Raw genomic sequence first — 16,879 nt, forward strand, 5'->3', positions numbered from 1 at the left:
GGACACTTTGAATACTGCTGTTGAAAAGGTTTTTTTTCATTATGTAAAGCATGACGGTGGCCAGGTGGGGGTTGTTCTGAGGAAGTCTCTGTAGTGGAGAGGAAAGCACTTAACTGTTTGTGAATAAAGTTGGTGTCCTTTGGAGTGCTCACGTTCTTCTGTTTTTTCTGGGGGTTGATAATATTCAAAATCCTAACACTACAACCAATCAAGGGAATGACAACTGCATTGATTGTGATGACTGTTTAGAATCCCACCCCCCCCCCAAGATGGCCCCAAAGGATAGCTCAGCATTCAAGTAACTTTTCTTAGGCATATGTAGGCAGGTACCATTCCTTCCCATGGGGCAAAAAGGTAAGGGGATGAAGGAGGGACACCAGATGGAGTTGAAGAGGAAGACAAGGGAATTATTAGACACTTCTTATATAATAATTTGTTATGATGGAGTTTTATCTTCTTGCTCACATTGTAACATATTTAATTACAGTAAGACTGGTCTTTCTAATACACATTTTAATTTATTTTTTTGGGGATTCACTTACAAATTCAAGTTGTTCATTAGAAAATTCAATTTGACCTTTGTATTCAAGTATGGTAGCTCCCTGGGTGAAAAAAACCCCTCCTGAATTTTACCTCAGGAGTACCTATGCCCCCCTTCACATTGTTATTTGCAGGTATTTGAAAACATGTATATGAACAAAATTTATGAGTTAACATAATAGAAAAGATGTAATTTATAAAAGGGATTCTACCATGCAGGAGACCAATGCTTTGAAAGCACTTACTGGTAATAGAAGTATTCAGGTTATGAAACCAGACAAGGGAAGGGGTCTTGTTATTATGAACTCCACTATTTATTCTATTAAGATGTCTACTTTGCTTAACAAGGACACAAAATATTCCATGTTTTTTTAAATACAATTAACATAACTTATAGAAAAAAATTATCTTTTTCTTTATGATAACTTAATGGAAGGTGTCATTTCAAGTGAAGTAGCTGTGAAACAACTGAGAATTTCCTCAATTTTTGGTATCCTTAAAGTGCATAAAAACAATGTCCTTTCACTGGACAATGCAGTAGCATACTTTAACTCCATATTCCTTACTATTCGTGATTCTCACGCTCCTGCTTGCTCCATTAGAACCAAAACAAAAACTGCCCCATGGCTCTCAAAAGAGAACAAATCTAAAATCATAGCTAGAAATAAGGCATGGGACAAATGGCATGCCACAAAAGACCCACTAGATCAACTCAGATACCGACAGCTAAGGAATCACACAAAAAATATATTATACTAGGCAAAAAAAAACTTCTACTACCATCTTCAACAAAAACATCACAACAAACCTCAAAAGTTTTGGGCAGGAATAAACAAACTTCTTCATCCAGGACAGTCCTCCACTCCTACCCAGTCAGCTTCCAACCATAAATCCCCAGAGGATATTGCAAATGCCTTCAATAGTTTTTTCACAGAGACTATCCAATCACTAGCCAGCCAACTGGCACCCAGCTGCTCCAACCCAAATTCTGCCACAACCAATACCCCACTCTCATTTAGCTTTCAGCCTGTTTCTACATCACTTATCAGATCTCTAATTAAGAAATTAAATCCAACAACTCTATGTAAAAAGTCTGGCAGATCAGGTTCCAACAAGCACAAAATCCAAAGCACGACGATGTAAAACAAAAGTTTTTAGAAAAAATATAAAAGGTGTAAGTGCTTTCAGACTGAAGAAGTTTACACTGTTTTAAACAAACGCGCTTACATCTTTTATATTTTTTTCTACATTAAAAACTTTTGTTTTACATCATCGTGCTTTGGATTTTGTTCTTGTTGGAACCTGATCTGCCAGACTTTTTACATTTTGTGGTTTGCTAAAACCAAATACTCTGGCAGCTGATCTCCTCCCACCAGAGTATCTGCAAAAAGCAGCAGATGCCATAGCATACCCCATCTCCACCATAATCAACAGAACCTTTTCTGAAGCCACCATCTCCTCCATTTGGAAAATATCTCATGCAATACCACTCCATAAAGGAGGCAACTCCTTCAAACTGTCAAGCTTTAGACCCATTGCTATTCTGTCACCATTGGCTAAAATTATGGAGAAGTGTGTCCGTAAACAACTTATGCATTATCTTACCCAGAATAAGCTGTTGGATGACTCTCAGCATGGTTTTAGGCCACACCACAGTACCACGTCAGCCTTCCTGTCCTTCTCTAACATATAAACCATAAACGAAATAATAGCAAGCTTTCCTTAGCACTCTTTTTAGATCTCTCCAAGGCCTTTGATATGATCAACCACCAAATACTCATGCACACACTTAAGGCATTCTCACTAAATAGCCATGTGCTTCAATGGTTCCAGTCTTACCTGTCCTTTCATTTTTGACTGTAGACATGATAGATTTTTTTCATAAATTCCAAATGACCAAGCTTTGGTTTTATTTAGGGAAGCTTTGTCTTCCCTGGAATTTTTGGAAATTGAAAATCAATTTTATTCTTGACTTAATGGAACTGGTTTTGCAAAACAACTTTTTATAGTTTGAAGGTGAGTTTTTTAAACAAACTCTATGAGTAGTGATGGGTGCCACCTGAGCATTGGATTTCACTAACATTATTATGTGGAAATGGGAGGTTGATTTTGTCTTCAGTTCAGCTTATGTGACCATTTGGAAACACTATTTCAGATTCTTGGATGATATTTGTATTTCCTGGACAGACAGACCATCCAAGGATACATATTTTGTGTGCTTCCTGTATTCCACTACTTACTTCCTTAGGTTTACATGTTCCCATACCTTTGATGAGGTCAGCTTCTTAGACATTACTTTGATTAAAAAGAAGGAAGTGCCTTTTTCTTCTAATACTTTGGGAAACCCACCCATTCAAATTCATATCTGCACTACCACAGTTTGTATCCTACAAGAAAGAAACATAACTTGGGCAAAGGTCAGTTTGTCAGGGTTTTCAGGATGGTTTCGGATGACTTAACATTCAACAGAGAAATAAAGAAAGTTGTTATCATGTTTTTCCATAGAGGATTTCCAATGGAACTACTTACAAGATTGAGTGAAGAAGTTCAACAAGGAATGGCAGACAGATTTAAGCCTATATGTTGAAAAATACCAATCGGGCTGGTAAGGTATCACATGATCAGGACTTCAGGACTTTGCAAGATCTGTGATTCCTGAATATTGAATACATCTTCCATGATTAGAAATATCATCATTAAGAACTTGATAAAACATGAATGAAGGAAACCAAGTCCACAATCCACTGCAATGGAATTTATTGAGCACTTTTGTTTCAATAAATTGAAACTTCTTCAGAAGAGGTATTCTGAAGAAGTTTCCATTTATTGAAATGAAAGCACTCAATAAATTCCATTGGAGTGGATTGTGGACTTGGTTTCCTTCATTCGTGTTTTATTTAGTTTGTGAGGTGTATGCTTTTATCACTAAGAACTGGGTTATTTTTAAAACTGAACAGCATATTTTGAGTACCATTTGTCCAAAACATACTTTTGTATATAAGAAGGGAAAAACCTTAAGATAAAATCTGAACCCCAAGGTAGACTTGGTAGCACTATTTCAAAAGTCATCACAAGTAAATATGGGACTTGTAATCAAGGGAGCCCGCAGGATTTTTTGCAGGGGGTGCAAACCCAGAGCCCCACCCACATAGCTCACCCCGCCCCCTGCCAACACAGCCCCACCCAAGTCCACCCACGCCAAGCCCCGCCCACACAGCCATTCCATTGTCCCATTACTTGGCTATTTCTCCCCATTTACTGTAGACACTGTTCAAATCTGTGTACATACTGTTTTATGCTTTAGTTCTACAATGATTACAGGCAGTTGGATTTAATTTACAACTTTTATTTCAAACATTATAGCCCAAACACTGAGACATTTACTAAACCTAAACAAAGCAATAGTCTTACAATGAAAACAGACTTGGCATTAAAGCTTTTCTACTTTTGAAACTCACATTCAATGAAACAGCATTGAAACCCACATTCAAAGAAAATGCATCTGGCCAGTGGCAGGTTATTTACCTTTGAACTGTTTTCAAGCAATAGGCTCCTTGCACACCGTTAGGGCCATGCAAAAGTTATTTGATTTACCTGATTGTATTAATTATAATATATAATTGAATTATATCCCTTGTATTATACAGCAGCACTTGTTTGAGTGACTCTGCTGAAGTAAAAGTAATCTGAATAATTCCACATTAAAGATATCTGAAACTAATGAAGATGTTGTTGCTAGAAAACAACTGTATATTTCAGTGTTTCATCTACAAATTCAGTGCCTGCTGCCGTCAAAGAATAAATTGCCTATGTTAAATTAAAAAAATGGTAAGCTGGTATATTGCAATAGAAAATGGATGACAAGCTGAAAACAGGTTCATAGTTATTAGGCATCTCATCCAAAGGAGGACATCCTGAGGACTGCAGCATACAAATGTATATGCTGTAGGAAAAGAACATCAAGCCTTTACATTAAGATGCAAGTATTCTACTTGTGGTGCTACTAACACAGCTTTAAAACTTTATACCACAATAGAGATACCATTTGCTAAACAAAACAGTTGCACATTGTAAATAGACTTGGCATGAGCAGCAGTGAACTTAGCTTCCCTTAAAACTCACAGTTCCTTGAAAATGCACTTGAAAATTCCACCTAACTCTAACTTGGGCATATCACTTTCTCTCTCTCAAAAACATACCACACCCATCAAGGCCTCAACCTTAGTGCAAGAAATCTGGACAAAGCCTAAAATAAATAGGGACTGATTATAAATATGGCTCTCAGAAACTTAGAAAATTGCAAGAGTAACAGGATTTGTGTTAGTATGCATTTTTCTAAATGACATGACATCTAAAACTGAAATGTCTCATTTAGCAACTTCAATCCTTTTTAGGATGAATATGGGGCAAAAATCTGGACAGCTGAGGGGTATGCTACCTCCCTCTTATACACACACCAAATAATTCTGGTCAGACTTGAATTAGTTCTGGGAAGGTTGCACTGAACGGCACCGTGCTTGAGCTGAAGTGGGTGAAATCCTGGTAGCCAGTGATAACCGATCTGCAGCTCAGCAATGTGGAGCATTAAAGCATTTTTAGCAGAGCATTGTTTCATCACTACCTATTGTGTTTGCACATAAGCTGTAGTTATTTTAAACATTTGCCTTTGATTACTACAGAGTACATTTACCCACCAGAGCTATTGTGTTTTGACTTCAGTGTGGAGCTAGTTGTTGCAGGGCTTGGCTTTTAAGTAAGGTAGCAATGCTTATTTACCATATACCATTAAAGCCACCCTGACCCAACTACAAGTGTACTAACACACAGACACTGCTATAAGACACTGGTCTGCAATAAAATGTAATGAGCTTCTGAAAATACTGTAATCCTGTCCTTTTATTACAATGAATATAAAATACTTCAAAATAAGGTAAAAAAGCTCATAATCTTCGACCGACAAAACTACTTTTCCACACTTCAAAACAATAATAAAATCAAACCCTCAGAAATTTTGGAAAGGTATCTCTACTCTACTTAACCCCAGCAAACCAGATACCCCTACCCCAGACCCAAACGCTCCTGACCAAGACTTGGCTACCCAATTTAACTCTTTTCATTGAATCCATTTCCAAATTAACGTCATCTTTCTCTAACACCACTACATTCTCCAAAACTCCCTTACCATCCCCAACCATCTCTCTACCCTACTGCTACTACTTCCTCATTCCCATCTACTAACTCCCATCCCTCCACTCCTCCTACTCCTACTACTTCATCAGCTTCATCTGCCCCTAATTCTCCCTCTTCACACTCCCTTTTTCTCATTTAAACCTATACCCACTTCTACTATAAAGAAATTCCTTATGAAACTGAAGCCATGCACCAATGCTCCTGATAACATCCCTTCTTACTTTCTTAGCAAAGCTGCTGAAGCAATCGCTTACCCTATTAGCATTTTAATCAACCACTCTATCCAAGAATGTATAGTACCCCAAGTCTGGAAAAGGGCCTTTATCATACCTCTACATAAAAGGTGGCAACAACAACAATGTTACTAATTTCCACCCCATCGCTATTCTGTCCCCCATCTCTAAACTCCTAGAAAAGTCTATCCAACTACAACTCCTTCCACATCTCTTAGATAATCACCTACTAACTCCCACACATGGATTCAGACCACATCATAGCACTATGACCGCCCTCCTCTCCTTCCTTGAAACTGTAAATAAAGCCCGCTACTCTGGCCAAATTATTTCTACCCTACTACTCGATCTCTCTAAGGCCTTTGACACTCTCTCACAGCCTGCTACTAACTAAACTTTCTAAACTTAACCTATCTCCCTCCTCCTTGAACTGGTTTTCCAGCTACTTATCTAACAGATCTCAAGCAGTCAAATGGAAAAAGGCCACCTCCTCATTTCTAAATACTCCTACTGGGGTACCCCAGGGCTCTATACTGAGTCCCCTTCTCTTCAATATATTTATAAATGATTTCCGCAACTCTATCCCATTCTCAGACATCATCCAATATGCCGATGATTCTGCTATTATCTCGCTGCCACCTCTATCCCTCACTCCTAAAACTGACTCAAGATGCTTTTACAACAACTGAGCAATGGATGAAAAGGAATCACCTAGCACTCAATGCCTCTAAAACCAAATTAATGTTATTCACCCCCTCTAAGGCAACTTCTTTCAATATAAACACATTCCACATCTCTAGACAAAATAATCTACCCCTGGAACTGGTGTCCGAGACCAAGTTACTTGGGGTCCAAATTGATAACCAGCTCAAATTCAACTCCTACCTACAGTTAAATATCAAGAAAACCCATCAAAAACTAGGTATGCTTTCCCGACAAAATCATTACCTTACACCTGCTACCAAAATCACCTTCTCTACCTCATTTCTTATCCCCTCCCTTCTCTATGGAGCTCCACTCCTAACTAATCTACAGACCTCTCTAAAAACACAACTTTCCTCTTGCTACAACAAAATTGCCAAGTTCGCTACCAACCACAAGTCCTCCACCCACCACTGTTCCTCTCCAAAAACTAAAAATGGCTAGAGCTACCCAGTTATCTCACATATACTCAACTAAATCTTGCACATAAGCTCATTTTCAACCCCTCCCTTTGTCCCTCCCTTTCATCAGCCTTTAAAATGCACCTTCCTGCTAGAGTGTTAAGGTCCAATAATCAAAATCTATTAGAAGTATATAAACCAACTCGTCCCCCAGGCAAAAATCTTCTGTCTTATGGCCTTGCATGCCTTTGGAACTCCCTACCACCTTCCATTCGCACCACCCCCAACCATTTTATATTTAAAAGATCTCTTCACTCACATCTAGTATCCCAGTGGGAATGCTCTTGCTCCCACCCCACATAACTAACACTTGCAAACGCCATTTTCTTTCTTCCTCTGTTTCCTCCTGCAACTTTCCTAATTACCCACCCTAACTCATACATAGTATTATTCCTACAATAATCAGAAAGAATATACTAGGCCACACTTCCCAAGTATTGCTTCCCTAAGACGTTATTGCTTCTCAGTACTTTTGTGCATTGCTTCCTAATATGTTATTATTCCTCAATATTGTCATGAAATGCTTCCAAATTTGTTGTTATTTCTCAGTGCTTTTGTGCTAAATTTCCCTTTAGTCTGTATTACCTATTAATTTCATCACTAGATTGTACTCGCTCTAGTTTTTGTTGTATTATTTGCAAATTGTTATTTCTTGTATGATTAACTTCTGTGTAATTGTATAATTTGTATATCTATTAATAACCTACTTAGTTTTGGAGCTTTTCTCCCAGGACTCCATTGAAAACGGGTTCATTTGGCCCAATGGACTATCCTGGCAAACCAACTGCAAATAAAATAAATAAATAAAATACTGTCATATGCATTTCAATACCCAAGGCTTATACATTATCTAGTCATGTAAATATTCTCTGCATGGCAACAACGAAAAGGCTTTCAATGCTGGCAATTCTTTAACAATATACTTACTAAAGCTTACTTGCATCTTACAATGTCCGACAAGCTTACTAAAGCTTACTTGCATCTTACAATCTCCAACAAGCTTACCTGATGTTCATTAAACCATGGCTACTTAAACAGAGCAACAGGGCACTGTGATAGCATGCAGTTCCTGAATAAGAAGCATAAATCAACAGTACAAAAATCTGATAGAAAACCAGAACATTTTGCAAAATCAAGGACAGATGAAAAGCCATGGTCGTATTTGTGATCTACTTTGGATGGGGGAATACTCTGCACACTTACACTGCATAACTGCTCCTTGCCTTCCATGGACATATCCAGAGCCACTGCAATGGGGAGTGGGGTGCAATAAGTATGTCATAATTTGAAATGTCTCTGGCTGACAGTGATGGCTCTGACACTCATACCTCTCAACTTCAGAGCAAGAAATCTGGACAAAGCCATACATAGAACTAGAAGTGGGACACAAGCCCAAAAATAAGGCCAATTTTTAAATATTGCTCTTATAACTTAAATAGAACAGGTAGACCTTGCATTAGTACAAATTTTCTGAAGGGTATGAAATCTGAAACTCAAATGTCTGCCATTATTTTCTAACTTCAATCTTTAATGACTTGCCACTAATTTGCCAGAAAACCACAATTTTATGAAAACGGACCAAAATGTGATGCAAAACTACCTGTCAAAAAAGCGACACCTTTTTAATATTAACAGTTAACTTGAAGCAGCTAACAAAATAAGAGCATCCACATGCATTTCTGAAATAAAGGTAATCTATAAGTGATCATTACAGTTATATATAATTGTAAACCCTCCACATTTTCTTCCAAAATTGCCATTTTGGAGGAGGGATTATTAGGGGAGAGCAACATTTTGAGCCAGAATTGGGGACAATTGAGATGTTTGGATATTCCTAATCTACAAAGTGATTTCCACGTACCTCTCAACCTCTTAATGCAGGAAATCTGAACAAGGCCAAAAATATTGGGGAACATACAAACACTACTAAAAATTGCTCTTGTATAAACTTAGACAGTCTTGCATTAGCATGCATTTTTCTGAAGGTTATGACATCTGAAACTCAATGTCTGTCATTTAATGGCTTCATTCCTAAATGATTTGCTAAAAAACCACAAATTTGAGGAACAAACCAAAAATAAGCAGCAAATATCTATTCATTCTGCAAAGATATGGACAACTGAGAGGTATAGTTCAACCGGGGCTGTCTGAGCTTGCTACCCCCCCTCACAAAATCATGGTCAAATGGAGCCTCCCCCCTGCAGCCATCCCAATGTCCCATTCCTTGGTTATTTTGCCCCATTTATCATAAACACTAATGTGCATACTGCTTTACTTCTGCGATGATTCAGGATTTCATTTGAAAGTTTTATTTTGCATTTTACAGCACAAACCCTAATACATATCTGTTAAAGCAGTCTCACAATGAAAATAGACTAACATTAAAACTTCTCTGCTCTTGAAACTCGCATGCATTGAAACAGCACTGAAACCCACTTTCAGAGAAAATACATTTTGCCAATGGCAAATATTAACTCTGGGCTGTCTTCAAAATCATCGGCCCCTCGAACATAACATACACGTGCTCTTTGATACACCTTCCTGACTGTATTACATTATATTCCTTGTACAATACAGTACAGTTGTTAGAGGGCATTTTACATTTATTGTTTTGAACATTTTTCCAGTAAACAATGAAACAAAAAGCATCCACCAATGACAAAACTGCCCAATTCAGAATATTCCCATCATAAAAAGTCTACTCAAGTCCACCAGTATCAGTAAAAAATATACACAATCTCTGAAGTAGTAAACTCCACATTGAAAAAATTTGTAACTAATAAAGAGGTTGCTGCTAGCAAACACTTTATATGTCATTGTTTAATCTACAAATAAAGTGCCTGTTACCCTTGAAGAATAAATTGCTTTTGTTGCATGCAATAAAAATGAAAAGCTAGTAATACCGCAATAGGGAATGGATAGCAAACTGTTAACAGGTTCATAGTTACTAGGTATCTTTGCCAAAAGACTGCAGCATCCACCCCTTTACAACACAATACAGCATCAGCAATGCATTTACCTACTGTGGGAGTAGAACCCACAGCCTTCAGCATCTAAAGCAAGTACACTATCTGTTGTGCTATTAACAATGCAAGCAGACTACACACAAGCAGCACTAAACCTTTGCTCCCCTGCAGCTCTCAGCTCCTTGTAAAATCTACTCGACACTCAGCTGTATCTCTGAACTTTTCAGCACAAGAAATCTGGAAAAAGCCAAAATTTATTGGGGGGGGGGGACAAGAGGCCAAAAACCAGGGACACATTTTAAACATTGCTTGTATAAAGTTTGAAAGTTGCTAGAATAAAATGCTGCGTTACCACCATACATTTCACTGCCACGTCTTGAACCCAGGGGACCCCGTGCAAAACAGTCAGAGCAACATACCACTACGCCAAATCAACTGTTTTGTGAAAGAGGAAGACTGAAACTTAAATAGCTACCATTTAGTAAATTCAGTTCTCACCATAGCAACTGATAGCAAAATAAGAAAAATTGTTTTTTTGTTTTTTTCTTTTGCAATCAGTTATTCATAGTTCTACCACAAAATTCAGACACACCAGATTCCAAAAGACTTGCTCTTAGTGTTAGTCTGCTTTATAGATATGCCTTGCACCAGTGTAGGTCACTTTAACTAAAAGCAAGTCTTTTGGAATCTGGTCCACTTTGTCGAAATAGTTTTACTGTATGGAAAGCGTTTCTTCTAAAGTAAAGCAGAGGGATGGAATTAGGGGGTTGGCAGTGAGCTACAGGTATCATGAATTAGGATCAGCAGAGGAGGTTCCTTTAAAGGATGACACCTCACAAGACTGGTTTACCGACATCTCAAAAACATACAATAGGCAAATGAAGCATGAGACTTTCAGACCTTGGTCTTGGCTGCACGGTAAAGCTCGTTTTCAGCTCATATATTTATTCTTTTGTGGTAAACTGCCAGACTGTACATAACTATTTGTTCTGTAAAATCAGAGAGAGGATAGTGGTGACTGGCAATCATATGTTGCATCAGTCCCATCACTGATTGCATGATACACTGGTACACTGCAGAGAAACAAATTAAACACAGCACAGTGGCAGAGTAGCTAATTATCAATGCTTCTTCGTGATAGTAGTCTCGCACTGCATATAGGCAAAGTGCCACATACTTGACATGTCTGGGCCTTGAGGCTGTATATAGTCAGCATACAATGGGAACTGCACAGCATATTATAGAGCTATGCTGAGACATTTTGCTATACGAACAAACCTTGCAAGCTTTAAGCAAAGTCGTAAAGCTAAGAACTGCATCTGAACTTTATTCTATAAGAACCCCTTCCCCTGTCTGCACTTGCATGCTTTATTCCTCCTGGATCACCACTGAAAAGATACTATGCCTTAGCCAATAACCAAATTCATAAAAGAAAAGTAGCAACTAAATAAAATATTACAGCAGTTACTAGATATTATCAGACAAGAATATACGCTCTCTCTCACACACACATGCATCTCCTCTAACAATGTGTGACACACACACACACACACACACACACACACACACACACACACACACACACACACACACACACACACACACACACACACCTCTCTCTACCTTGTCCCATCTTCCTTCCGTTCGTTTCAGGTCCCGCTTGCTAAGTGTCCCATCTTCCTTCCGTTTCAGGTCCCGCTCGAATCATCCTGCTTGTAAAAAACCCGTCTGTGTGAGTTCCCGCTCACAAACCTCTAAATGACAGCGATGAAGTCAGCACGCCTGCGACTGGACTGTTCGGACTTCTTTCTTCTTAAAGAAGAACGTACGTAACAAAAAAAAAAAAAAAAAAAAAAAAAAACTTTTTTTGTAATTATCTAGCCAATTCCAGGGAGGTGCAAGTGCACCACCTTGCACCTGCTGCGGGCGCCCTTGCTTGTAATCAGTGCTGTTTCATATGAAAAGTTGACACTCTCCTTTTTTTTAATTTCTCCAGATCTTTTGGGTTTCTAATACCATGACGGGTATCAAAGTACGATTAAAGTTCATGAAATTAGTATTGTTTTAACCTTTGATGTCAGCCAAAAGTCCTCTTTGCAGCACCCACAATGTGTCCAGTAATGACTCCTTCGGCAATTCATACAGGATTACATTTATTGGTAACATATCTAAATACGATTGCAGATTCTTTTTTATAAGGCCCATTGCTCCTACTACTATTGGAACTGTCTGCATATCTTCCTTCCACATTGCTCTTGTTTCTGCCTATAGATCCTGATATTTTATGACTTTGTTTTCCTCTGTACACAACACACTGTAGTAATTGGGTGTGGCAATTTCAGTGATCAATGCTGCTTTTGTCTTCTTTTTATTGACCACTATATCCAGTTTTCTAGCATCTATCTTTTGAACTGTCGGTAATGGGCTATCCCATGTGATGTAAACTTAATCATTTTCTGTGATGCTTTGTGGCTCATGTTTTCAGTGATTTTCAGGCACTTCAGTACCATAATGTTTGCACAATCCCCAGTGCAACAGTCTTGCCACTTTAATATGCCTTTCAGTATACACTTCTTCTGCCATGAGTATGTCACAACCAGCAATGAGGTGTGCGACTGTTTCCAGTTTGGTTTTACAAAACCTACATTTGTCTGTTTCTCCCACATGTTCAATGGACTTTGTAAACCAGCATGTACATAGCCCACTATCTTGGCTCGCCAATATTACCCTTGCATCTCTTGCTTTGAATTCACCTCTCATTAACCATTCTTGCATTTGTTCCTGATTAACATGAAGTTCTTCCAGAAGTTTTCTATACTTGCAACTATGTTTATGCATTTTCCACATTTCTTGCCTTCTCATCTGGTTCATTCACCTTATATTCTTTCTTTTGTTTTTTTTAGTACATTCAGTTGCTGCCTGATTTTTATCTACTTCTGGTTTGATTTCCATTTCTGCTTGACGTCGATATGCTTCTGCTAGATTAAGCAGAGAAGTCATCTTAGATTTATTCTCCTCATGTTTCAAAACTTTCACTACGTTTGGATCTTGTGAATTCAGCAGATATGTGTGGAGTCCCACAATTGCAGATCTGTACATGAAATCAATTTCAAGGAGGCCCATCCCTCTTTCGGAATTGGGAATATATAATCTTGGTATGCACTGATTTTTATAAATCGATTAGTGAGCATGAAGCATCTTTCTTGTTTTCCTATCTAATCTATCCAACACGTTTTGGGGCCAGTCAGTTAGGACAGCAAGTGCAAATTGGTTTATAGCTTGGGTTTTGTTCCTAGATGTCAATGCGGTTTTCAGGATTAATTTCAATATCGTTTTTTCACTTACCAGGTGAGGCGGGGGGGAGCCCCACCAGGGCTCTTACTTCTGGCTCCAAGCACCTGGGTGTCTGGGCACAGTGTCAGGTGGGGATTTTGGCTGGGGTAACACAGATGTCCTACGTTGAGCTCAGAGAGGACAGAAACCTCCAGTGGAGCAGAAGGGCAAAAGCTCGCTTGATCTTGATTTTCAGTATGAATACAGACCATGAAAGCGGGGCCTCACGATCCTTCTGGCTCTTTGGATTTGAAGTAGGAAGTGTCAGAAAAGTTACTACAGGGATAACTGGCTTGTGGTGGCCAAGCGTTCATAGCGATGTCACTGTTTGATCCTTTGATGTTGGTTCTTCCCATCATTTTGAAGCAGAATTCACTAAGCATTGGATTGTTCACTCACTAATAGGGAACGTAAACTGGGATTAGACCGTCATGAGACAGGTTAGTTTTACCCTACTGGTAATGTGTTGTTGTAATAGTAATACTGCTCAGTATGACAGGAACCGCAGGATCAGACATTTGGTGTATGTGCTTGGCTGAGGAGCTAATGGTGCAAAGCTACAATCAGTGGGATTATGACTGAAAGCCTCTAAGTCAGAATCCTGCCTAAATGTAAGGATACTGCAGTGCCATAGATCTCTGGTTGGCCAGGGATAGCCAGCTGCAAGGTCAGCGAAGAGTGCCTCTTGTCACTGGGTAGGAGCACAGATGGAAGGCGGGTGACTCTCTCCAGCACATTCATGGGGAACCGGGTGCTAAATCATTCATAAATGACCTGATCTGGGGCCACGGTTTCATACGTAGCAGAGCAGCAAAAAGCTGGGATCAATTTAAAACCCTGCATTGCATGGTGGGTGCTGTTTAAGGATTAATGCCGCAACTTATTGTGGTTCCAGTGATATAGTTTATATAGCTGCTGCCAGTTTTGTTATTGCTTCTATATAGGTAAAACTGAGCACCCACTTTGTAAAAGAATACATGGACATCTTTATGACATTTCAGAATGTGAATGTCAACAATGCTTTGTACAAACATACACAAAAGTGTGTAGGGGCAGCCAGTTTCAAGTATTCTGTTCCTAAAAAGGTTCCCAGAGACCCGAGAGGGGGCATGGGAAAACCTCATCAAATTCAAGAAACTTATTTGGCAAATGAAATTGAATGCCTCTGCCTCATCTGGTCTGAAGGACAATATTTCCATTCAAATTGTCCTAGAAATGTGGTTAGCAAAACTTTAGTAAGTTGTCTTATTAAATTATTTGTGTCTTATATTTGGTATACTCAGTTTTTGTGTCATCAAATTTTAGGGAGTTAACTGTCTTGCAATGATCACGCTTTATTTCCTAGTTGATCCTTGTTTTTAATACTTTTACTGGAATTTTCCATTCATCAATTATTCTATTTTCTGTTTGGTGTAACAGTTTATTAGTAGACTGTTTCTATTGGTTGTTACTCATATTTTTTTATATAATGGTGATTCTTGTGCTTTTAACTTTAGTTCTGACGAAGTCCTTGGTTAAGGATGAAAGTGCTAAACTAAAGTTGCCAATAAGTTTGTGAATTTGTTAACGATGGGTTTCTCATTGTGTTCTTTACCTTCCAGTTCATTTTTTTGGTTTAAGTTTTTGTTTTAGCATACACTACCTGCTTTTCTTGAAATTACAGTATGACAGATTGATAAGAAGGCAAGCATAGAATAACTTTTCCACAAGACACAGAACTAATACAGTAATGATACAATATATGGAAGTGAAATACAAACCAAGAAGAGGCATCAACAAGTGAGACTGGAAGTAAAAAGCAGTAGTGAGGAAACATGTTTACTATGAATGAATTTGGCAGTGGACAGGACTCTTCTGGAAGACAGTATTCATCAGATAAAGGGCTGCATTCAGTGTACATAATATTTAGTGAAGAAAAATAAAATTGTTTGCCCTACAGATTGCCACAGACACCACTACATTGCTTAATTATAGTAACTTCAAAGGCATAGAGATCCTGCTACTATAACTAATATGGCATCTACATTAAAATTAGCATTTGTTATAAAGAAAATTAGTACATAAGGTCATTCACTGAGATTTTTGATGATAACATAGTAGCAAGCCCTTTATTGTATACTTTGTACAAATGTTGAGATATCTTGTATTCCAAAAATAATCTACTGTAGTCTTTAGCACTGAGCTACCTAGTATGACCCCCCCCCCAATTACATATCTATATAAATCCATTAGGGATAAGGCAGTAACAACAAAGATATGATACAACTGAAGGCATTCTTTTAATCACTAGTATGGCACTTATTATAAAGATTTAGCTTTTTGGGTAATACCCAAGCAAAAAAGTTTCTTAAGTAGAATTGCACAGATTAAAGTTACAGGCTTCTTACTAAGACACAGGAATTAACTAATATGTCAGCAATACTGCTGCATCACATATTTTTAGTATATACGTACCTCAGTAAGCAATACCATTGTTCTGTTCTCAAAGAATGAATTTTAGCACAGATTACTTAACAGGAAAATGTATGCATTAGATGTAGAAAAAGGCAAATATGTCAACAGAATTCACTTCATATTTGGTTTGTTCAAATATTAGGAATAAGACAGTAATGTAAGATTATAATATAAGTATAAATTCAGCCACTATTTCCCAACATCACAAAACAACAACAAAAACAATGCATTATATGTCAGTATCTAAGAACAACCAGCATTAGGTTGCCCAGTGTTTTCTGTGTGGATGATACAGAGCTATGTGGTAATGCAGTCCTGAATTAAGCAGTCATCTGTGAATGACATGCGTCAAGAATATAATACTTCATACAAGTACTTCTTCTCTAAGAATTATTTTATGAAACTTCACATACAGAGGTATGTTGAGCATATCAGTCAAGACTTAACATTTCAGGGAAATGTGGTATAAAATTAGGTGTTTCCAGACTATATGAGCAGAAAAAGATAATAGTTGCCAGTTTCACATCCTACTGCAAATATACAAATACTATTATTGTAATAATTTTAAATGGATTTCAAATGGATCAAACATGAACAACGAGACTAAAAGGAACATATTCGACTTTCAGTATGTATTCTTGATATCGTCTGTATTAAAGTTAATTACTGCACATTTCTGTTTCATCATCTTGTACAATGTGTCATTTTCTTTAAACTGTACCTTAAAAAGTATTCAGAAGTCATATTCTAAATGGAAGTGAAAGTGAATGCATTCAAAAGTACTAACTTCTTATAATGAGTCGTGTGTACGAATCGCTGGAACGGTTGTCACCCATATATCCTGCTGAGATTACATTAGAGGGACTTAATTGAACACTCTGAAAACACACTTCCAGCTGATCGGATATTTCCAGCTTTGGCACTGTGTGAAGGAAAGTTCCTAAAATAAACAAAATCATCATAATTGCTGTTAGTATTTTTTTCATTATTAAATGCTAAC

At 37.9% G+C, this 16,879-nt stretch overlaps 1 protein-coding gene across 1 annotated transcript in view; it reads right to left on the reverse strand.

The window, feature by feature from the left end:
- Positions 1-16,879, reverse strand: part of TEK (TEK receptor tyrosine kinase) — a 767,861-nt gene that overhangs the window by 446,048 nt on the left and 304,934 nt on the right. Inside the window, exon 4 of the mRNA XM_044061437.1 lies at positions 16,667-16,819. Within this exon, the coding sequence (XP_043917372.1) occupies positions 16,667-16,819 (153 nt within the window). The remainder of the gene's footprint in view (positions 1-16,666; positions 16,820-16,879) is intronic.

Source organism: Protopterus annectens, chromosome 2.part0 (genome assembly GCF_019279795.1).
Source record: "Protopterus annectens isolate FY-2018-M chromosome 2.part0, PAN1.0, whole genome shotgun sequence".
NCBI classification, from domain to species: domain Eukaryota; kingdom Metazoa; phylum Chordata; order Ceratodontiformes; family Protopteridae; genus Protopterus; species Protopterus annectens.